Raw genomic sequence first — 24,316 nt, forward strand, 5'->3', positions numbered from 1 at the left:
ATGTGAGGATTTATGCCAGCCGAACACCCCTGTAACTGTAACACATACTGTAACACTGATTCTAGGTATCCTGAGAGGATTTTCTGGTTGTCATTCTCTCATTAAGTTATGATTTAAGTTAGTGAGTCTCTGCTAACATACAAACTGAAATAACTGTTCTCACGTCATGTATCGTTAACAGTGTTGGTCAAAAACACAAACAATATATTTTATTAGTATATATTTTAGTACATCACTCCATATTCAGATGGTTAAATGTAAATTAATTTAATCTAACCCCGAGGTAAATGAACAGTGTTGATCCTGGATGTTGTCATCTGCATTCGTGACGACCATGACATGAATCTTCTCCCGCTTGCATTGAGATCGGTAAACCCTAGCTTTCAAATTAATCTCCCACCATATTTATTTTAAAATCTTTTATATATATCTGCATTTAAGTCCCACTTGAATGCTCCTCGACGAGAGGTGGTCCTTCTGTTTTCAGACTTTGTAATTTATCTTCTAATTTGTTAATGTTTACATCTTTGTTTAGATATGTTTTCTACGTTATCTGTCTTACTATGAAGGGACTCCTATTTTGATGGGTATTATAGTCTGCGGTAGTGAAATGGAAAGATCGTAGTGCTGGGCGGTATACCAGTTCATATCGAATACCGGTATTTATTTAAGTTATGATATGAATTTTGATGATACTGCAATTTCGGTATATGTCGCTTAAACATATTTTGGAATGCTGCCCAGCGTGAGCAACGCTGAAACCGAAATCGCCCACTGAAGCATCATTCACTATTCCCTACGTTATCCACTTATATAGTTCACTTAAAGCAGTGAATGAAAACAGTGTGTGAAGTCGGACAGCCGTTGTGTGTACACTCTTTGTGGTGCAATATGAGATTGAATGAGTGCACTCAATCCGTCCAAAAAACGTCCACAATGGTTTCAGACACCACTACAAATAGCTGTACCCTCAAATAATGGTTAAAGGGGGTGATTTTGGATTCAGCCCTTTATTACAGCGGAGAATTCAAACGTCACGCGGCGTGCACATGAGAGCCATTTTTGTGCATACGTTAATGCTCTAAACATGAACTAGTCGCGTGTCTGAGCACATATTTAATCTAGTCTTCTTCAAATTAAATGAATGCAAAGGACACTGATAAGTCTGGTCACGACAGTGATGACACCATAATATTCTGCTACACGGAAGATGATGTAAGTTAATAAACAGACAGACAATTTAAAGAAGAATGGGCAAAAAGTAACTGTTTTATTCTTTCTGTGTTAAACTGTCATTTGTTCAGAGACTGTAGTGTTCTTAAATGTATTCAAGATATCCTTAGACCTTTAAAACGTTCTTCCGCATTTCTCCTTTGTTTGGGAAGTTTATTGTTATATAGGGTTATATTTTTAAAATGCCCTCAACTCTTTCTCTCAGTGATCATATTTTAATATTCATGCATCTGTAATGAGTGTGTTGCAGGTCTGTGTTTTATTAGTTGTTTCCCCAAAGCATCACTTTGTGTGGTTTTGCAAACTCTGTATTAATTCTAGTGTGGAATTGTTCTACAATATTCACTCATGACAGTAAAATAAGGCATTCTAGTCAATCTACTGCAGTATTTCCTCTCTCAATCAGTAGAAAATGTGGTTAAAACCTAGTCATGCAATGGGGCAAAAAAAATCTGTCATATACAGCGAAACCGATGTGTTATTGATAAAACAACGGAGGGAGAGAGTTTGTGAATAAGACGTAAATGTGCACTTCTTATGCTTTGCTAGTTCAGCTCTTATGTGATTTTTTTAGTGAAAAAGGACATAAACTTTATAAAGTTTGGCCATCAATCTGAGGGGGTCCGCTACATTCTGTGACCAAAAAAAAAAAAAAAAACTTGGGATAAGTTTTTCACATTGACAGCTGTAATTGTAAGACAGTTAGCAACTCTGTTTGTCTGTCTGAGTTAACAACGCTAACTAAGGGGAGCGGGGCTTAAGTTTTTTTTTTTTTTTTGCTTTTCACTCATACAGCTACAGTATGATTTGAAAATTTGTTAAATTATTATGTGTTGTCATGGTCTCTTGAGGTTGTAAGGACATCCCTACTGTTAAACCTATAGAGATGTGTAAAAAAGCTACATATGACAATGATACATGCAGAGGTAAGTCTTTCATTAGTTGTTTCTGTTGCTGTATGCCATACCTTAATCTCAGCAGAATATAAAGTGACTTTACTTCTGTATACTGAAGACAATGTAGGAAGCAAATACTTTCTGCGTTCAAACGGGAGTGGATGGAGTTGTGTGACCTGCGATACGACATCTACTTTTATTCAAGCAAACAAAACTACCAGTATTAAACCACCCGAGAAAGTCTACAATCTCACTTCAAATGCTGTTCTGAAAGACAAGGATGGCTTTATTTATCCCTCAAATGCATCGTAAGTGTTTTTTTTTGTTTTTTGTATTTTTACAATTAAAAACTGTATTACAGAGTGATTAAGCCTGATTTGCAGTGTTGCCTTGGACAAACTGGAGTCCCTGGTGGAGCAGATGAAAAAAAAAAACACAAACAGTTCAGTGATTGTGATGGGAGACATTATAGGTATTCTCCAAATACAAGCCGAGAACACAAAAACTGAAGACGCATGCTACTCCATAGAGCAGAACATGATATACGTAAGGCATGAGAAGCATAAAAAAATCACCATCTGAGTATGACTCTTTATTTATCAATGATAATTGATCTGATTCACAGATTCTTGACTGTCAAAGTGACCTGAACACAGAGTTTGACTGGTCTGTAACCATTTCCAGTGAAGCATTTGATCAATCACGACTGGGAAACAATGGAACTGCATTTGCTGGAGTTTTACGGTTCAAAAACATGGGAAAGAAGGTAAAGATTTTGATTTCTTTAACAATTGTTTCTTGATCTATGTTATTCACATGTTTATATTTGATTAATGATTGATCTTTTATTTTTGTAACGCTTCTTATATAGGATGAAATTAAAAATTACACTGTTTTGAACAATGAGGTTTATGGAATAATGATGGGCGCCAATATCTCCAACCTTACTAACAATATTGAAATATTCTTTAAACAGAAAGATCTGGTAATGAAGGTTTTGTTGTAAATCTTATTTTGTTATAATGACCAGACACTGAAAGCAAAATAATAATCAAACATGTTCTTACAGTTCGGTGAGCCGTCCTGCAGTTCTTGGGATGGCAAAGGTAAATTCAGTTCCCTTTCGTTCAGTCACTCCGACGTAACGTCAGTGACTGACGAATGGGGGTTTCGCCTAGAAGCCAATCATCTTCGAGATCTTAGAAAACGCCCAATGGCAGTGCCAATGACATGGGCAAGCGAGATTTGCATGCGTAACTCCGCCTACCCACACTGGTATATAAGGAAGTAGCTGGCATGCATTATGTTTCTGCTTCGGAGCCAAGAGCATCTCTTCACTCCTGCAAGCCTGAATTCTGAAGTCCTCTCTTCAGTCTTTGAGACGAGCGGTTCTCCAGGGTGTTGGTGTAACGGCGCATTCCAGCGATCTCACATTGCCTGCCTGCTGATCTGTGCAGTGATCTGCAACAGCTGTGTGTGTTTTCCCTGGGCGCTTCAGCACTCTGCAGAGCTTCCTCTCACAAAAAGAGCTCGCGTGTGGCACGTCTTTTTCAAGACGGTTTGCCCGCGCACTTCTGGGTGCGGTCGATATCTGTTGCTGTCTTTGGGACGCATTCACTGCTCGACGTGTTTGGGCCCAGCACGTTCGGACATTGTTTATGGATGTACTGTGTTCCCTCGGCGGGAACATGACCATCGCGATGCTGTGGTCAAGACTCAATGATCTCTGTAAAGAGAGAGAGTCCCCTCTGCCACACCCCGATCTACCATCTCTGAGAGTACTTTGGCTGGTGACCAGGGTGACCTGAGGGCGGTGCTGTGGTATTAATAACCCCGATGATCATTCCTCGGGCCACTCCCGCCCTCTTGCACATCGCTTCCAGCGAGTGTTGGCATGAAGCAGCAGGACCGTCTGCTGACGCCCCGTTCATTTCGTTCATACTCCAGATAGCGGCGAGAGGTCGATTACCACATCTCAAGGTGGGCTAGAGTCCTTTGGGGATGACAATTCGGCTATGCTCCGCCTCCGGGTGTGGTAGCACTGTAGAATCTGACCTAGAGTTGACAGCCATGTTGTCTCGGGCAGTCGCGAGCCTCGGGCTGGTGTGAATCTCCACCCTGTCACGAGTGCTCGCGATTGGGCGATTGGTTTTTGGAGGTGGCACCCAACAGCTGCGGGCCCCGCCCCCAATGCCATTTTGCTCCTGAGATGCATGAGGAGTGCACGCGGTCCGGTAGATCTCCAGGTCTTCCCGCGACCGTTCGGTGGCCTCCTCCGCCTTCTCTGCCCTCGAGGGGTCGCGGCCTATGGGTACACTGGGGTCCCTCCCCCTCAGTCAGGTGCTCTGTTGCGCACTACGGTGTCCACTGAGTGCTTTGACCTGACGTGGTGAGGCTATCCTAAGCGCCCTCCCAAGCCTGTTGGCTCGTCTACTTCGGTGGCGTAGTCCAGCAGTGCTATGGGGTAAGCTGCCGCCCCGATGCGTATGCACGAGGACAGAGCTGATCCAGGGCTTACGAGCTGCGTGCCGCCAGTGATCCCACCCAGCGCGGCGTAGGAGAGCCAGCACCGCCTGCATGTCAATTGCCTTGAGTTGCTGGCAGTACAGTCACCCTGCACCACTTCTTAGCATTGCTGAAGGGTCAACACGTACTAGTCAGGTCGGACAACACGGCCGTTGTAGCGTACATCAACCACCAGGGCGGTCTACGCTCCCGCTGCATGTCCCAACTCGCCCGCCATCTCGTATTATGGAGTCAGAAGCGCCTGAGGTCCCTTCGTGCTGTCCATATCCCGGGGATCCTGAACCGTGCAGCCGACGAGCTCTCACTGATTCAGCCAATCCCTGGGGAGTGGAGACTCCATCCCCAGTCGGTCCAGCTGATCTGGGATCAGTTCGGGGACGCACAGGTAGATCTGTTTGCCTCACACGACTCGTCCCATTGCAGCCTGTACCATTCCCTGACCTAAGGCTTCCCCCAGTGAGCCTTCTTGCACGTGTTTGTGCAAGGTTAGGGAGGACAAGGAGCAGGTCATGTTGGTCACCCCGTTTTGGCACGGCCGGACCTGGTTCCAGAACTAGTACTCCTTGCGACAGCCCCGCTCGTCCCGCGGCTCTCTCTCCCGCTGCAGACCTCGCTGAACCACGCCCCCCTTGCCACAGCGCCCTTCGCGCTTACGTAGACAGGACGCAGTGTTTCAGGACCTCAGACCAGCTCGTTGTCTGTTATGGTGGGAAGCTGAAAGGGAAGGCTCTCTCAAGCAAGGGTTGTCTCACTGGTTAGTGGACACCATTGTTTGGCTACAAGCAGCAGGGGCGCCTATGCCCCCTTGGGGTCAGGGCACACTCCTCTCGGAGTGTGGCCTCCTCTTGGGCTTTAGCGCATGGCCTGTAGGCTGGGCGACACCACACACATTCGCCAGATTTTACAATCTCCGAGTGGAGCCTGTATCCGACTATGTACTCGCCTCTACAAGTGGCCGGTAAAGGATTGGCTCAGGTGTCTTCGCTTGCTCGCATTTCTACTCTACGGACTGGATACATGCAATATTCTTCTCAGGTGAGCTCCCCGAGAGCCCTGAGCTCCTCCAGCACTGACGACGCCGACGCCAGTAAGTCTGCCCTTAGCCCAGACGCTCGTGCCCCATGTGCATGGTTCCCCTCCGGCGACCCCCACATGTGTATTTCCACCGTAAGCCTCCTTGAGCGAGTGTATTCCCTTGGCAACCTTGCCACCCCTTGGGGTTAAAAATCCACCTGCGGCTGGTACCCCAGTGTTCTCCGTATGCAGCCCCTCGGGTCATACGTGTATCCTTAAGTCCTCCCTACGGGTAGGCATTTTGGCGCATATCTCCAACTGGAATATGCCTCCCAGTGTACCTTGGTATTCCTGCGTTAAGTAGAGGCCTTTGACCGTCCTTCTTGCATCCAGGGCACTCACGCTTGCACAGGGCACTGGAAGACAGCCGAGTGGCGTGATTACATTGGGACCCCCATTCGTCAGTCACTGATGTTACGTTGGAGTGACTGAACAAAAGGGAACGTCTCGGTTACATATGTAACCCTCGTTCCCTGAGGAGGGAACGGAGACGTAACGTCCCGCTGCCACATCCGCTGTACCGCTGGAACAGCCGAGAGTTCAGTCTTGGCTCCTCAGCAGGTAAACATAATGCGATACATGCCAGCTACTTCCTTATATACCCATGTGGGTAGGCGGAGTAACGCATGCAAATCTCGCATGCCCATGGCATTGGCACTGCCATTGGGCGTTTTCTGAGATCTCGAAGATGATTGGCTTCTAGGCGAAACCCCTATTCGTCAGTCACTGACGTTACGTCTCCGTTCCCTCCTCAGGGAACGAGGGTTACATACGTAACCGAGACATTATGGCTGCTTGTCACGTCTCCCATTACAGAAATAGGGTGAAGACTCAAATGCAGGAAGATCAATTTATTATAACTCATAATATAATACAACATAAATCAAACAACCACAAAGGGGAAAAAACAGACTTAGAATAAACTTTAAACATAAGGAAATGAAAACAGAAAACACAACCGGAAAACAGATGACATCTTAACACGACACAGAAGATAAATCAGCACAGCACAGCAATCACAAGGAGCTTACATAGGTAAAATATTTGAATTAAGACGATTAAATAGACGCTGGCCAGGGGCTGGAGCCTTGGCTGGATGCTGGTCAGGGGCAGGCCACGGCAGAGCAATGCACTTAGGCAACTCTGGAACATCCTCCAGGACGTCTGCGGGCTGCTCTGGAACAGCCTCTGAAGTGCCAAAAGACCTGAAGGAAGCCCTTTGCTTATAAGCACGCAGGACAGCCAATACATAAAAGCCCAACACAGCCCTCTTGCCCATGTCTGGACTGATGGGATCGGTCTCTGTGACTGGGAGCATCATCGGGTCCTCCTGGACCACCAGACTTGAGATCGCTGAAGAAGCGTTTTTTCCTCCTCTGAGTCCTCATTGGGGCTGGTTTGTTCCGTCATGGTTATGAGTGCAGAGAGGAGAGCGAGGACTCAAATGCAGGAGGAAAATTGATTTATTTACAAAAATATAAAAAATAAAATAAAACAAGAGGGAAAACCAAACATAGCCAAAGACAAACTACCAGGGTCAGGAACATGAAGCAGACAACAGGATATATCAAACATAGAACAGAAGATAACAAACCAGCCCAGCACAACAAACACATGGAGACTAAATAGGTAACAAACAAGGCAGGTAATGAGAGAAGACAGGTGGAGCAAATAATCAATAAGGAGAAACAAGAGGGGCAGGACAGTAGACTGGAGACATGACGTAACCAAAACGTGACAACCCAAAGCACATGGCTAAAACGTCCCGGGTTACGTATGTAACCTTAGTTCCCTGAGAACAGGGAACGAGACGCTGCGTCAGCTGACGCTACGGGGAACGCCTTCAGCGTGACAGGTGTCTGAAATCGCTATCAAATCACAATCCTACTGACCGTCGGCAGCTGGTGATGTCATCACCGTGCGACCAGGAAGTATAAAAAGGCACCGTGCCATCATGACAACATCCGCTTCGTCTGAAGGGACTGTGGGCAGGCACACCTTGAAGCATGGCCATGTGACACAGCGTCTCGTTCCCTGTTCTCAGGGAACTAAGGTTACATACGTAACCGGGGACGTTCCCTTTCGAAAGGGAACTCGCGCTGCGTCAGCTGACGCTACGGGGAACGATATACCCACGCCGCCATGCTGAGGGGAGTGCACGCCCCTTACTGGCAGTGAGAACTGCCTGGACGAGTGTTCGCGGAAAGTCTGAACCACTCCCCCTCTAGCCACACAGGCTGCCAGTGACATCATTCCCTACGGTCATAGCCCAAGCTATATGCCTAAGAGAGAACCTAAACAAGTTTTAACTGAGGTTTCCTACTCTCGGCTTGCTCGAGGGCCTGGGACCTACTACTTTCGAAGGAAGGAGTCCCTTAAGGGAATGTGGCTAGGGGACCCGAGGGCGCCACCAGCCGTCACTAATTCGGGAAAACCCTTCACCGAATGCCACCAGGGAGGCCTCACCTGGCATCACTTCTGTGGGACACCCCAGCTTGGCCAACTCTGTCTGTCAAAACAGAGCCTCCGGACATCGCTCTACTTATGAGCATCCAGACTGAGGGACTGCAAAGTGACAATGTCCTCCTCAGACCGGAACTCGGAGATGGGAATCCTGGAGAGCAGTACTCAGCTTAGTGCTTCTTACCCTTGCCATCGAGGGGAGTCTCTTCTGCTCGATCCTAGGATCTACTGAGCACATTTATTACAGGGGTGCTCAGGAGGCCTAAAAAGGCCTATGGACTGATCTACCCGGGAGGCCCCGAGGGGGGCCTGCCCGTCTGATCAGACTCAAGCGGCCGTAAGCTCGCAGACGACCCTCAATGAGGGGAGCTCTTAAGCCAGCTTGGTAGGTAAACCATGCTGTAGGCTAGCCAGTTCCCTGTCCTGAAGGGACTGCGCAGCAGAAACGGAGTCTCGTTGTGCTAGGGCACGAGCCCGCCACTGAGTTATACCGGCCCAGGCCGAGACCCAACGGCAGGCAGCCGCTAGCTGTCAGCCCAAAGCCAGTTCTACGTTCTCGCTTAGGGAAACCGTTTCCCCTCCAGGGAGGCCAGGAGGCGCCTCTACCTGGCACCGTTAGTGCTAGCTGTTAAGAGCCGCAGGAAGGTGGCTTTACTGGTTCCTCAGGGGCTCATGAGGCTATAACGCCAGAAGCCACCTATGCTAATGGCTAGCTTGTCACCGAGACCTGGTCCGGGAATCCCCTCCCAAAAAGGCCCGAAGAGGCCTGACAGCATAATACACTGGCCTACCGAGCGTCCCAGCTCGGGGGCTCACCCTCAGGCGGCCTAGAGCGGCCTATTTCCTGCCAGCCAACGTGCAAACTGTCGGGAGCTATTGTGTTCCCGGGGCTCGCCTCCAGGGAGGCCTGTTTGATGCCACGTACAGTCCGGTCCTTTTAGGGCGGCCTGGAGAGGCCTATTGCCGAATGGCAGTTCCCTATTAGATTGGTGACATACGGTGCTTATCCGATGGCAAATCCCACCGGAAACCCCGCAGGGCCGGGAAACGACCATAGGACGGACTGAAGCGGCCCGTCCCTGATAGCAGACTATGCTAGCCGCCTGGCTAGCACCCACGCACACTGTCGCAAGACCTGGGAACCGGGGCTCACCCTACAGGAGGCCTAAAGCGGCCTAGATCCTGTCAACCAATGGTCGGAACCCTAGGTCACCCCCTCAGGGGACGCCATGTGAGGCGTGCTGAAACTCAGCGAGCCCTTAAAGTCGGGCTGACAGTGGCTGTCTGCTGGCTGATGAGGACTGGGTATCCAGTCACTACCTGGGGACTCATCCACAGGGAGGCTGTTAGGGGCATACTTACGACAAGGTTTCTGCTGCAGCGGACATCGTTAGGGAGAACCCTCCCCGCTCACATGGGCCACGATGTCGAAACTCACCCGCAGGGAGGCCTACTGAGGCCTACCACCTGACCCAGAGTTAACTGCCCGGACTGCCTCGGCTGGCGTCTCCCGCCAGCCCGCCTTCTATAGTCGGCCCGCCCCAGCGGCCCATAGCAGCCTTCTGCGACGGCGCAGTCTCTCAGGCAGCGCCTACCAGCGTGGACCTAAAACACAATGCCCACAGCAGTGCACTCAGCATAAAACGCCTTGTACCCTCTAAAGCGAGGGGAGTACAACTTACGCCACCTGCCTCCAGGGCGGCCGTCTGGTCGTCCAGTGGTCCGCCGTCTGCGCAAGGGCGTCAGCCGTGACAGTGTTTCGACTCCAGGGGAGCATCCTACCAACCGATGCTTTCAGATGGTTGCGAAGTACAGCTCGACCCGAGCCTAAAAGGTGAAGCAGAAGACACAGAGCAAAAAGTGAAATATATTGAACACACACAACCGGCCATTTCCTGCACCAAGCCGGGGGGCCGCCCAGAAGTGGCGGCCGCACTAGCTCTGGGGGGCGGGGCTAGCAAAACCAGTCTGACTGCGCACCGCGAAGAGACGCCTACCCCGTCCCCACGACCACTGGCTGAGTCGCGATTCATTCTGCTACACACCTTTTTGCATTAATAACCCCCAAATGCAGAAGGGGGGTGGGCATTGGCCGGACAACCCTACTACGGGGAGGCCGGGTAGGGATACAAAGCTCCTGCGGGGATACCGACAGGAGCCCGGGGCAACTGCCAGGGCGATATGCCACCGCGAGACGCCACCGTCATCCCATCAACAGCCTAGGCCAACTTGATGCACTAGCATCGGTCTGATAATCCCACAAACAACGGCCCTAAGACGGACTGGGACAGACCTTACTGTAGTTCATGCGCTAGCCTAACCTCACAAATTCATCTAGATATTTCACTAGCAGAGGTGCCACCGCTACCCAGAGGTGGCTACAGCTAAAAACGTTCGCCAGGAGAACATACGTCAGTTTATATCGCCGCTACATGCCCGCGGCATGTGCGGTGGCCTCATCTCCTCATATTACACATATCCAGAAGAGAAGCAGCCTTATACAAACACCCACTGTGTTTATACAAACATCGTTCTAGCCACCTTTACCGGGGAACTACAGGCCCACATTTCCATCTGTTAATACTTTCCTTCGACAAAATATCCCTCAGGGAAGCATAGAGTCCAAACATACGGCATTGAAAAGAAGAATGTTTGCCCTAAAAGGGGACTCACCCGCTGTCTTCAGTGCCTCATCGCTTCATGTAACATGCATGCTTCGTCGCACTAACCTGAGGGTGGGGCGCTCTCACACACCGGCCTGGCAGGCCGTCAGAGTCTCACATCCGCACATCATCGGCCCGCGCGGCCTGGTGTAAAGCGCGCCCGGGGAGAGAAAAGAAAAGAAAAACAAAGGAGGGGACACTAAACTCACTTCCGCGCCCTCGGGGGCGGAGACTCACCACCTCGCTTCCGGCGCTGGAAGCGGTTCTTCTCCCCGATGTCCCTCCTCCTGTTGCGGGTGTCCCGCCTCTTCTGCGTCCTACTCCTCCACGGAGGGGGCGCACGAGAGGCCACGCTGCTGAGTTGGCCCAGTCGGTGATCCTCGAATCCCGAAGAGCCAGGGACACCCTCCTGCCTGGGCGCCACCCCGGACCTCAGCGGAATACATGTTCTATATGCCGCTGAGCACGCCCTCGCCTCTCTGAACTTTCCCACCACCGCCTCGACGGAGGTGCCGAAAAGTTCAGAGGGCGAGACCGGGGCATCAAGGAGAAAGGCCTTTTCTTTCCCCCGGATGTCCGCCAGGTTTAGCCACAGATGCCTCTCCGTGGCGACCATAGCCGCCATCGATCGTCCGATGGCGACTGCTGTGTGTTTGGCCGCCCGGAGAGAGAGATCCGTGGTGCGCCGCAACTCAGCCATCGCATCAGGGGGTAGGCCCTCCCCCTGATCGAGGTCCCTCAGTAGATCGGCCTGATAGGCCTGCAACACTGCCATTGTGTGCAAGGCCGCCGCCGCCGCCTGACCTGCCGACGTGTATGCCCTGCCGTTAAGACGCGAGGTCATCTTCAATGGTTTAGACGGCAGGGCAGGAGCTCTTAGTGTCGATGGCCGCCCAGACGCGAGATAGTTCGCGAATGTCTCGTCGATGGGCGGCATCGACACATACCCTGCCTCGGCCAATCCCTCGACATCAGCGAAGTTAAAACGCTGATGTCGATGGATTCGCGCCGAGTAGGGTTTCTTCCATGCCCCCATGACCTGCTCGTGAAGGTCGGGGAGGAATGGAAGGCTCCCGGGAGCTGGGCGGCTATGGTCGGGGCGAAACCGATCGCCCAGTCTGTCAGGGCGGGCGGCCTCTCCCCTGGCTCTCTGCCACGGCAGCTGAAGTCTCAGCGCCGCGCGCCCCATCACATCTATCAGCTCCCCATACACGGGGCAGGATGGCTGGGAGGATTCAGCCTCAGCTTCATTTTCCTCCTCATCCACAGCCATCCTCTGATCGACCGGAAAAGCACGGACTGACGACGAGGAGGAGTCTCCATCCGACTCCTCCTCCGTCAGCCTGCTCTCGCGACCTGGCTGATCGTCCACGAGAACTGTACTCTCCAGACGATGAGCCAGGTCCATCTGGGAGCGCCAGGACAGATGGCGCCGCTCAGCCTCAGCTTGAGCGGGACCGCTCCCAGATGCTGGCTCTTCCTCCCTCGAGAAGAAGGCCAAGCGAGAGCGGAGCGTCCTCAACGGAAAACGCTCGCAGTTTGCGCAGGAAGCCCCCTCGAGAACCTACCGCGCGTGCTCTTCCCCCAGGCAGAGCACACAAAGGGTGTGTGTGTCCTCAGGCGTGAGAAACCTGGGACACGGATCAGCGCACTTCCTGTACGCTCCCTTCACTTTGCGTGTGCACTTCATTCTGACTTTCCAGCGAACCAGACAAAACAGTCCCTGAAGACGAAAGGATGTTGTCATGTTGGCACGGTGCCTTTTTATACTTCCTGGTCGCACGGTGATGACATCACCAGCTGCCGACGGTCAGTAGGATTGTGATTTGATAGCGATTTCAGACACCTGTCACGCTGAAGGCGTTCCCCGTAGCGTCAGCTGACGCAGCGCGAGTTCCCTTTCGAAAGGGAACATAACTCACCACATGTGCTCAACAAGACAAGACAGACATGTGACACTGCTGTAATGTTTGGGTGTGCACAGGAACAGGCTGAAGACTCAGAAGATCCAAATATAAACTTTAATAATGGCATTCAGACAAATGACAAGACAAGGACTCAGTGAACAAGAGGAACTTAAATAGGAGACAGAAACAAGATAATTAACAAGACGCAGCTGAACAGAACTTGACTAACAAGGGAAACTTAGGAAACAGACAAGTGTAGGAAACTAAGACAAAGTTTAGTTTCCATAAATTGAGTTGGGAAACATAGGACACTGTGATTTCAACGACACAGAAAAAATGGATGGAATTATGGAATCCAATCATAAAAATGGAATTGACTGTACAACTCGGGAATGTTAAAGAATTTGGCAAATTTAAAATGAATAAATCAAATCTGGGGTTCCATAATGAATAAAATTGGACGAGTGTCTGAGAGTATTAAACCATAAAAAGACTTTCAATATGAAGTCTGCATGTTCTGCGTGTCTCTGTGTGAATGAAGCACATTTGATTTTTGAGTTTACGCCATCTCTATATGGGGACATGAACACATGAACTTAATCTCCAGAGCTGCTCTGTTTCATTTGATAAAACTATCATCAGATACACACAGAAACTCAAAAGGCCAAACCTGCCAAAATAAAAGTTTGGTTTCCCTTAAAAAAGTTATGACAGAAATATATAACTATTGTATACTAAAATTCATTATTTTATAATACTAAATTTGGTACTATATATGTAATAATACTAAATGCTAAAAATTATTATTATAAAATAATTTAAAATGTTTAAGAAAAATGACCAAGATTGTTTTATACAGTTAACTGCTGGAGATTTTTTAAATATTTTTAATGAATTAAGATTAATTAAATAGGTTAAAGGTTCAAATTATTATTATTAATGATTACCAATATTTTGACCATAAATTTGTATAAAATCATAAATCACATAATCCATAATGATTTACAAAACTACTGTACCTTGCATGGCTCTGTCACCAGGTAGAAATTCATGCAACTGTTGATTTTTCTTCAAAACAATATATTAGCTTTGCAAAAATTATAAAATGCTATGTGTTGAATTTGTTGATGTTATGGCTCTGCTTGACAGCAAGTAATAAAAAAAAGGATTGAGTATTGAGCATTATTTTTCCTTAAATTTTTAATAATAATAAATAAATAAAAATAAGAATGGAATCAGAAATGGAATCACTAGGCAGAATAGAATCTGAAAATTTCCCAACCCACAAACAAACCCAACCTAATTTATATATTTAAATCATCACTCACTTTTCTTCAAAGGAAATCTTGACTGGACGACGTCCGGCTGTGAGACAGAACTAATCAACAATAACACCATAAAGTGCTCGTGTTCACATCTGACTTTCTTTGCAGTGCTGATGGTGAGATGCTTCTCTGAGTTTAATTTAAAGACCCCATGAAATGAATATCATTCTTTTAGTCCACATCTATATGCTATATATGCTATATCTACATCTATATAAGATGACTAAAGAAAAGTAACAGATATATAGTGTGCATTTAAAATGTAAAGACTAACGGTTTTAAAATGGTTGTTTCTGTTGTTTTCTCTCTTATCTCGTAGTTTCCTCCAGAAGAAAAAGTAAACATCACAGCGGCGTATGTGGCATCATTAAGCTTAATCTCTTATATCGGCTGCGGCATCTCCATGTTTTTTCACACTGTCGCTCTGTTCATGCATTTTCTGCGGTAGAGTATTTTAAAAATATAACATATTTACTGTAAGCTTTTTGACCAATTGCTATTGTTCCTCTTTTTGATAAAAACATCTGCTAAGTGATTAAATGCATGTTACAAATACATTATGTTTTTATATTTGAACAGGAAAGCTAAATCAAACCAGGCCACAAAGATCTTGATGAACATGTTTGTGGCTTTGTTTCTCCTGAATTTATCATTTTTGACAAACGAGAGTGTGGCCAACACAGAAGTCATGTCTGCGTGCATCTTCATAGCGCTGCTCATGCATTACTCCATGCTGACTACATTCACTTGGTTCTTCATTCAAGCTCTTCATATGTACTTATGGCTCATCAGAAAGACCATGACCATCACAAACTACATGAGGAAGATCACCTTGTTTGGCTGGAGTGAGTTATAGAGAGAATCCACCTGTTATACTGTAGTAATAATAATTCATTAGTTACATTTATATAGAGCTTTTCTGGATACTCAACGAGCTTTACATTTAGAAAAGGGAAATCTCTTCAACCACCACCAATGTGCAGCATCCACCTGGATGATGCAACAGGAGCCATATTGCGCCAGAACACTCACCACACACCAGCTTATGGTGGAGGAGACCGATTGATGAAGCCAATCAGGATAGGGGGATTATTAGTAGGCCATGATGGACAGAGGCCAATGGGCAAATTTGGCCAGGATGCTGGGGTTACAACTCTACTCTTTATCGAAGGACATCCTGAAATTTTTAATGACCACGGAGAGTCAGGGCCTCGGTTTAACGTCTCATCCGAAGGACGGTGCTCTTTTTGACAGTATAGTGTCCTTATCGCTATACTGGGGTGTTAGAACCCACACAGACCACAGACTTGCTGGCCTCACTAACACCTCTACCAGCAGACACCTAGTTTTCCCAGTTGGTCTCCCGTCCAGGTACTGACCCAGCTCAGCCCTGCTTAGCTTCAGTGGGAAACCAGTTTTGGGCTACAGGGTGATTTGGCTGCTGTAGCCGTGAAGTGCCCGAATTATGCTATTTTCGAATTCCCTTTCAGTCAGTACACTACGAGTTACGTCAGTGCTGACAAAATGGGGGTTTCGCTTAGAAAGCCAGCTGCCTTCAATCTCAATCAAAACGATCCAATGACATGGAGATGTCATGGGTCTGCGGAATTTGCCTAATGCAAGCCCGCCCCACAGCGTGGGTATAAACGGCGTTGCATAGCAGTCACGCATTTATGTTTCTGCTTCGGAGCCGAGTTTAAACTTGCCTACCTTAGCGATCTTCTCTTCAAGACGAGTATCTCCCCAGATGTTAGTGTGACGGCGCATTCCAGCGGGTTCTGCATTTCTATCGATCTGTGCAGGTCTGTGTGTTCTCCCTGGGCGTCTCAGCACTCTGCTTGAGTAAAAACTCCTCACAAAAAGAGCTTCACATGGCATGTCTTTTTAAAGATGTCTCGCCTGTGCTCCGATCCTGGGTGTGGTCGGCTGGTTAGTCCGTTTGACGGGCTTGAGCGCTGCTTAGTTTGCTTGGGCTTAGTGCATGCTGATCGGGCGTTCATGGATGCATCATGTTCCCACTGCAGGGAATTCCTTCAAATTCCTCTGATTCCTCTGGAAGTGAGGATTCGGCTATGTTGCCTCCCTCGGGAGTGCCAGCATTGTCCGAGTCTGATCCAGAGCTAACAGCCATGCTAGCCCGGGCAGCCGAGAGCATTGGGCTCGAGTGGAATCCTCCGCCGTGTCCCGAGTGCTCAAGGCTCGATGATTGGTATCTGGGGGCGGCCCGCGCCGAGCGCGCCCGCCAGCCTCCAGTGCCTTTCTTTCCCAAGGTGCATGAAGAGGTGACGAAGTCGTGGAAGGCTCCATTGTCTTATTGCGACCGCTTGGCAGCCGCTTCCGCCTTCACTGCGCTCGATGGGGGTGTGACTAAAGGGTACACTGGGGTTCCCCCCGTGGAGCGTTCTGTTGCGATGCAACTGTGTCCGCAGAGCGCCACCACGTGGCGTGGCGACCCAAAGCACCCCTCCAAAGCCTGTAGGTTCTCAGCCACGCTTGTGGGTAAGGCCTACAGAGCTGCGGGGCAGACTGCGTCCGCTTTGCATTCAATGGCAATCCTTCAAGTCCATCAGGCGAAGGTGCTCAGAGCAAGCACATCATCCCTCCTGCAGCACCCTCCCCTCCCGCTTGGCCACAGCAGCAGCCTCCAGCGGGCCGAAGCGCTGAGGTGTCTGCAGGAAGGCGGCTCAGCCGGAGGTGAACTCGGTTCTCTCCAAGGAAACGGTGACAGGACCGCTCCTTCCCCCGGAGGAGGGCCGGGGGAAAATCTTTTGTTCCAAAACACCCAACACGCTGCTGACCCTCAAAAAGGCGGCACCCTTTTGTTGGTTAAAGATAGAACCGAATTACTCACCTCCGAGCCCCAAGAGGGCGCGGCGCAACTGGCAGTGTGTGCCGCCTCAGTGCCTCACCACTCTCAGTCCCCTCTGTCGCCAGCCCCTCCCAGTCGAGACCCCCGCGGGATGCTCCGCCTCCCCTGGTCTCCACTGGCAGGACGCGGAACTCGACCCCGCCCCCTTCCATGCCTCCTGGGTCTGGGCCGGGCGTTCTGCTTTGCTGCCCCACGACGGGTACGCCTGTGGCTCGCATGATCCCCTTGGTTCAGTTTTTGAGGGCCTGGCAAGAGCTCCCCAAGCTGTCCCACTGGCTCGCCCGCATCATCCGGCTCGGCTATGCGATTCAGTTTGCACAATCTCTTCCCCACTTCGGGGAGTCCGCTATACGCTGGTGGGTGGCAAGGCCCCTGTCCTGCGTGCGGAGATCGACACCCTACTGGCGAAGGGTGCCGTCGAGATTGTCTGGCTTTTACAGCCCTTACTTCATTGTACCCAAGACAGGCGGTGGGTTACGTCCAATCCTGGACCTGCGCATCTTGAACCGAACCCTACACAGGCTTTCCATCAAGATGTTGACAGCCAAACGCATTTTCGAATGCGGTCGTGCATGCGATTGGTTTACAGCGATAGACCTGAAGGATGCATACTTTCATGTCTCCATACTTCCTCGACACAGACCGTTTCTTCAGTTTAGATTAGATTAGATTAGATAGAAGTTTATTGTCATTACAAATGTACAAGTACACTGCAACGAAATTTGTTTCTTGGAGCAAGCCTCCGGGCTGCAGCTATTTACCAGCGCTGCCACACGCTCTCCGTAGAAAAAAAAAAAATGCAGATTTTGCAAAGCATAGCATACGTACATACATAAGAAACACAACATAACATAACACAGCACACGTGGTCACGTGATGGAATTTTTTGTTTGGATTGGGTAAGGGAGGAAGGGAGGGAAGAGGCAGACGGATGGAGGAGGGGATGGGATCGGGGTGGGTGTGTATGGTGCGAGTAAGAGTCTGAGTTTGTGTTGTGAGAATGTCAGCCATAACTTAAGATGTTTACAGTTCAGTTCTGTGGCTTGCCCTTGAAGGGCGATAAGGCAGTGCACGGGGAACGATAGCAGACCCAGCTGTCAAGCTGACCTCCCAACCGAGAGAAAGGGAGAAGGTGGGGGTTGCAGGGTGAAATTAAGCAATTTTAATCCATTTTAGTTGATCTTCTGTAATTTGCCCGGATCGTAATCAATCAGTCACTGATCCTCAGCGTTCCTGGCGCACGTCCGGCTCATGGAGTGACTTGGACATTTCGTCCAATTTCACCCAGACCGGTCATAATCCGTAGAAGTTCACCAGTCTGTCCTCCGATGGTGTCCACTCTATTCTGTGTTTCCACAGTCCGAGCTGATATGTAACGGTTCAGTTCATCGGTCTGTGTCACTCTCCGATCTAATACCTTCAGTCGGTCACTCACAACCCCGAAGCACCCTATAATTTCGGCAGACAGCGGCTGGGTGAATTTGCAGGCAGCTGTCTTACAAATCTTCCGATATGTCAGGGCAGTCCCAAGGCCGAGAAATAGGAACCCCGCTATCAAAAATACAAATATGAATATATCCTCTGCATCCTCCACGGACAGGGCTTCCAGGCACAGGACTTGCCAGTTGTTCCAGGCGTCCCGCATGTAGCCCGCAGTGAAGGTCCCGTCCGGGCAGATGGGTTCTCCCGGAGCACCCTTCCTTTGTGGGAAAATCTTGTCAATTGCGCTGAGTGACCAGTTAATCAATTCCATTTCCAGTATTTTCAGGAGTCCAGCAAGCAGGGGGTCAGAGAAAAAAAAAAGTTGAACAAGACAAAAACAAGAGCAAACGCAAGAGCGGAGCGGGAGCAGTGGGAAAACACATCTGCTCTGAATGAGATCAGGAAGTAGAAGTAGAAGTTTGCTTTCGAGGGGAGAGCATACCAGTATGCCGTACTGCCATTCGGGCTGGCCCTGTCGCATCGCGCCTTACAAAGGTTGTCGAAGGCAGCTCTAGTCCCACTCAGGCAGCTTGGGGTTTGCATCCTGAATTATCTCGAAGACTGGCTGATCCTCAGCCACTCGCGACAGCAGGTTTGCGAACACAAGGACCTGGTTTCTCCACCATCTTGCCCGTCTGGGCCTTCGGGTCAACTGGGAAAAGAGCAAACTCTGCCCAGTGCAGAGGATCTCTTTTCCCGGTATGGAGATCGACTCGGTCGCCATGTCCACGCAGCTTACGAGCGAGCGCTCGCAGTCTCTGCTGGACTGCCTTCATCAGATCGAGCGCAGGAACGTTGTCCCACGGAAATTTTTTCAGAGGCTCCTGGGGCATATGGCAGCCACAGTAACGCCGCTCTGGTTGCTCCATATGAGACCGCTTCAGCACTGGCTTCGCGATCATGTCCCGAGGTGGGCATGGCAACGCAGCGCGTTGACCCCGTCCTGCCGCCAAACTTTCACCCCGTGGAGGAACCAGTTTCTATGGGTGGAAATTCCCTTAGAATGAGTTTCCAGGCATGTTGTGGTATCCACGGATGCCTCTGCCACGGGCTGGTGTGCCATGTGCAATGGTTTGATGGCTGATATGGGACCAGTTTGGCGACGCACAGTTAGATCTGGTTGCCTACCACGACTCCTCCCATCGCCGCTGGTACTATTCCCTGACCGAGGGGACCCTCGGCACGGATGCACTAGCACACAGCTGGCCGCAGAGCCTGCGCAAGTATGCGTTTCCCCCAGTGAGCCTTCTCGCACAGCTCCTGTGCAAGATCAGCGAGGACAAGGAGCAGGTTCTCATGGTCGCTGTTTCAAGGCAACGAAGTTCACTGCACACTTTAATTCAAACGACATAGACTTGTACATAGCAAAAAAAAAAAAAAAATGATATGTACATAACTAGGGCTGTGATGGTGGCAGTTTTTTACCACAGCGGTGGTCTAGGGCTGTGCTGGTTAACATGACAACTGCACCACCGTGGTGCAGTTAACGCCATTTTACATGAATATTATGACACGAGTAAAGCACAACACAAAATAAATAATAGGGTCGCAATTAAATGATACCTTGCAGCCATGGAAACATAACATTCATGCCAAACAAGATACTTTTTTTTATGTCTATAATAATATATAGAAAATAATAGATTCCATGTCCAGTAGAATAAAATGGAGTAAGCCTATTGTTAAATTTGTGGAAAATTGGGTGGCAAGTTCACAGAATGCAAAGCTTAAATTTGCAGCTTAAAGCTTAAAGCTTTCCTCTCAGGACACCTGTTGCACCAGCTGTGTGCAAGTTACAACTAGCCTAGTTTTGATGTAAATGGGCACTAAGTTACAACGTTGATGCATTCCTAAACAGTTTTGCGTTGCATCATTTAACTTAGTTGAAGCCTAACCCTATGTATAAACTAAATATTTACTGATCAGGAGTAACATTAACAGATATAATAGCAGGCAGGCTGAACGGTGTCACGCTCTTGTTTTACATGATAGAAAACATTTTAATTAACGTTATGTTAGTGGTTAACTTAAAATGAACAAAAACCAAACAGTGCGCCTGCGTCCATAGGTCCGTGTTGTGTTATGCAACATAAAAACATGCAATTTCTTATTTATTTATTTTTTGTTTAAGTATTTATTTATTGATCCTTAATTTAGTTTCAAATAGCCTTTCTTGGTGTTATTTATATATAAAAGCACTTGTTATTCAGGATTTAGTATATTATTTAAAAGGAACTTTTTATCATTATTTACATGAAGCAAAGTAGTTAAGAAAGAACAATAAACAAAAGTTCACAACAACTTACTACGATAAAATTATTTCCCATTGCTTTCTCCCCTGTTCTGACATCCTGGTGCACATAAGCTGTCCATCACGTTGAAATAGTAAGGTTTAAACAGTCTGGTTTTAAATTATGTTATAGATAACAATGCTACAGCCGCTCTGGCGCTCCCCTGATTGCCTGCCAAAATGGTGGAAGCTATAAAGTTAGGCTACCTGTTGGCTAACACCACCTAGGCTACAAGTAAAGTAGGCTTAGACGCCAGCAGCCATATCACCCTGTAGCCCAAGACTGATTTCCCACTGAAGCTAAGCAGGGCTGAGCCTGGCCAGTACCTGGATGGGAGACCAAATGGGAAAACCAAATGGTAGAGGTATTAGTGAGGCCAGCAGGGGGCACTCACCCTGTGGTCTGTGTGGGTCCTAACGCCCCAGTATAGTGATGGGGACACTATACTGTCAGTGAGCACTGTCCTTCGGATGAGACGTTAAACCGAGGTCCCGACTCTGTGGTCGTTAAAAATCCCAGGATGTCCTTCGATAAAGAGTAAGGGTGTAACCCCGGCATCCTGGCCAAATTTGCCCATTGGCCCCTGTCCATCATGGCCTCCTAATAATCCCCATATCCTGATTGGCTTCATCACTCAGTCTCCTCTCCACCAATCAGCTGGTGTGTGGTGAGCGTTCTGGCGCAAAATGGCTGCCGTCGCATCATCCAGGTGGATGCTGCACATTGGTGGTGGTTGAGGAGATTCCCCCCTTCTATATGTAAATATGAAAAGGAACTTGTCAGGGTTCTGCCCTGGCAGCTCTGTCTTTTTTGTCTTTGTTTAATGTCTCTATGTTTGTGTTGTGTCTTAGTGCATGGATCTGTCTCTGTGTTTGTCATGTGTTCCTCTTGTCCTGCCTCCTTGTTTGCTGTTACCACGCCTCCTTGTTTAGTCTGGTCTAGTCCTCGTTTCACTAATTGTGCTCACCTGTTCCTCATGTGCTCTGCTCCCTTTATATTGTGCTCCTTCCCTCTTGTCTTTGCTGGTTCGTTGCATTTGTGTGCGTTAGTTTGTCCGTGCAAGCTTCTAGCCCAGTGTCTAGTCAGTTCTAGATTTTGTATCTCCTGTTTTTCTAGCTTTGGAATTATTTTCAGTTTTTTGTTTGTTCCTGAGTTTTTTAGTCTAGTGAAGTTTCTGTCTTTATTTTGCTTGTTTTCTCCGGGTTTTATTTTGGTATTTTTCTCTAGCCTGATTGTTTAGTTTTCTTGGTTTTGATAGCTTACCTTTTTATTTTATTTTTCCTGTTTTCCACTTATTTTTAGTTCAGTCTTTTTATAGAGATTGGTTTTGATTTATTTTTCCCCGTTTTCTAGCTCCAGTTATTAAGTTTTTGTTTAATTTAGTCATCGTTTGTAGTGTGTCTGTTGTTTCTTGTTGTCTTGTCTAGAGTCTTGTCGTGTGTCCTGTGTTGTTTTCTGTCCTAAGTTTTTCCCTGGCCGCTGTCTCCACTGCCTGTCAGCCAAGACGGGAGCTGCTTCTATGAGAACATCAAGCCTCAGGTTCCTGCCTGGATTGGTCCACCATCGCCCTGCCTGGTGTTGCCTCCGAAGCTGTCGTCAAGTTCATTGGCTGCCTGGACTGGTCTCAGTGGTCATCCCCCCCCTGCTCGTCATCATGGTGTCTTTCCCCTGCCCTGGTGTTTGGACTGTCACTCATCCACTACCCCATTGTGTCTGTTGATCTGTCTTGTTAATAAATCGTCATTGTTGTTCACTCTGCATCTGGGTCCTCCACTTCCTGATCCCTGACAGAACTATAATAACCCTGATTGTTGTGTTTTCAGTGTTTCCGGCTGCAATAGTCATAGCTGTTGCTTCTTTAGGAGAATATAAAGCAGTGATTATAAACGAAACGCCTGGAAAAACCACACACATGTAAGTTCTTGTCACTAATGCATGGATTAATGAAGCTGAACAAGTCTACATTTTCTCTTCTCTTCTAATTGTAGGTGCTGGATTACAAATCCTTTAATTTACTACATAGTGAACATTGGCTACTACGCCTTTGTCTTTATCTTCACAACTGGAATATTCATCACGATGGTCACTAATATTGTCAAGAACAGTCCATACAAAAAGCAGCTCATGATAGTATTAAGTGTGTTCCTGCTCTTCGGCCTGACGTGGGCTGTGGCGTTCTTCAGTTATGGACCGATGGTCATTCCCTCATATTACATCTTCACTGTGTTGAACTCGTTTCAGGGTGAGAAACAATTAGGGATGCTCCGATCTGATATTCAGTATCGGTATCGACTTCGGTACAGTTATTTTTGCCTGTTCAGTTATTGGTCAGACAGGACTCAAATTGTTGTTACTGTTACGCTCCACAAAAAGGCATCATAAAAGCTTTCTTCCACTATATTCTAAGTCTTTCAAAGCCATTCAATGGTTTAATATGATGGACAGATGAACATTTTGACGTTACATTAAATATTTCTGGCTGTCATTCATTCTCCATTCAGCATTCAAACAGAATGCCACATTTGGTTACGGTAATCAGAACGGTAAAACTCTCCAAGATGATTCAATGTTCCCATTATAATACTTGACCGAGGTCTGTGGATTTGCATAAAAAAAGAGTTTATTGCAGTTTTAAAATGATGTGATTTTTTCTACACTGCATGTCTGTTAGATCACAACACTGGAGTAGAGATGACCATAAACTGGCATACAAAATAACATAAAATAAACTATTTGAAGTGCAACTGGATTTTTTTATTTATTTATTAATAATACAATATTATATTATTTTTACAATATTATTATTATTGTATAAAAATGTAAACCGGTACACCCCTAGAAACTATCTAAAGGGTCCTACATGAACAAAAAGAGTGTATTTTTTTAATCAAAACTATTAATTACATCAAAAATATATATTGATTACTGATAGTTATTACAATTCATTTGACCCCCAAAAAAATTTGTTATAGCTGAAAAAAAAAAAAATGCAAACAGATTTAATGATATTTGAAATGTATTTGAATTAGATCTCTTATTTTTTCAGGGTTTGTCCTCTTCCTGTATTACTACCACATACAAAAGTCCTAGAAGGCCATTTCTCCGATGATCCAGAAAGCTCTGAATCAACCACCATATTATAACCTGATTTTTTGCCTGTCTCGGATTACCCTTTTGCCTCTGTCCCTTGTTTTGTTTGCCTGATTGAACTGCCTACCTGTGTATGACCTTTTGCCTGTTTTATGGACTACGACTTTGGATTACACTTTAATAAATACTGCGTTTGGATCTTCAACCTTCTGTCTCAGAGTAATTCGTAACAGAAGACTTTGCCATGCACAGATCCAGCAGCCAAGTGAACGTCCGTCCACAAGGAAGTCCAGCCGCCCAAATAATGTGTCTCCGTCAGGGAGACAGATCGATCGAAGACTATGTGCAAGACTTTATTGAACTGGCACATCTCTCCACGATGGAAACGGTAGGTCTCATGATATTTTTTCGGGGAGGATTATCTGAACCACTCAGTTCAGTTCTTGGACTTTTGAATTTTATATTGACATGGCACTGCAACTGAGTGGTTCCGCATT

The 24,316-nt window shown here is 47.7% G+C and overlaps 1 protein-coding gene across 1 annotated transcript; it reads left to right on the forward strand.

Annotated features, from left to right (window-relative positions):
* Nucleotides 1-2,558: 2,558 nt before the first annotated feature.
* LOC137090490 (adhesion G-protein coupled receptor G1-like) lies at nucleotides 2,559-23,878 on the forward strand. The gene is made up of 10 exons (XM_067454451.1): nucleotides 2,559-2,675; nucleotides 2,755-2,895; nucleotides 3,001-3,114; nucleotides 3,199-3,235; nucleotides 14,103-14,203; nucleotides 14,407-14,531; nucleotides 14,667-14,932; nucleotides 22,553-22,643; nucleotides 22,718-22,971; nucleotides 23,776-23,878. The coding sequence occupies exons 1-10, from the start codon at nucleotides 2,586-2,588 to the stop codon at nucleotides 23,817-23,819; spliced, it is 1,263 nt and encodes a 420-aa protein (XP_067310552.1). The 5' UTR covers nucleotides 2,559-2,585; the 3' UTR covers nucleotides 23,820-23,878.
* Nucleotides 23,879-24,316: the final 438 nt, after the last annotated feature.

This window comes from Pseudorasbora parva, chromosome 10 (genome assembly GCF_024679245.1).
Source record: "Pseudorasbora parva isolate DD20220531a chromosome 10, ASM2467924v1, whole genome shotgun sequence".
In the NCBI taxonomy this organism is placed as follows: Eukaryota; Metazoa; Chordata; class Actinopteri; order Cypriniformes; family Gobionidae; genus Pseudorasbora; species Pseudorasbora parva.

Coding starts and splice junctions, on each gene's coding strand:
- LOC137090490 (XM_067454451.1), top strand. CDS start 2,586: ATGGGAGACATTATAGGTATTCTCCAAATACAAGCCGAGAACACAAAA. Junction 3,115..3,198: donor TCTTTAAACAGAAAGATCTG/GTAATGAAGGTT, acceptor ATGTTCTTACAG/TTCGGTGAGCCGTCCTGCAG. Junction 22,644..22,717: donor CCTGGAAAAACCACACACAT/GTAAGTTCTTGT, acceptor TTCTAATTGTAG/GTGCTGGATTACAAATCCTT.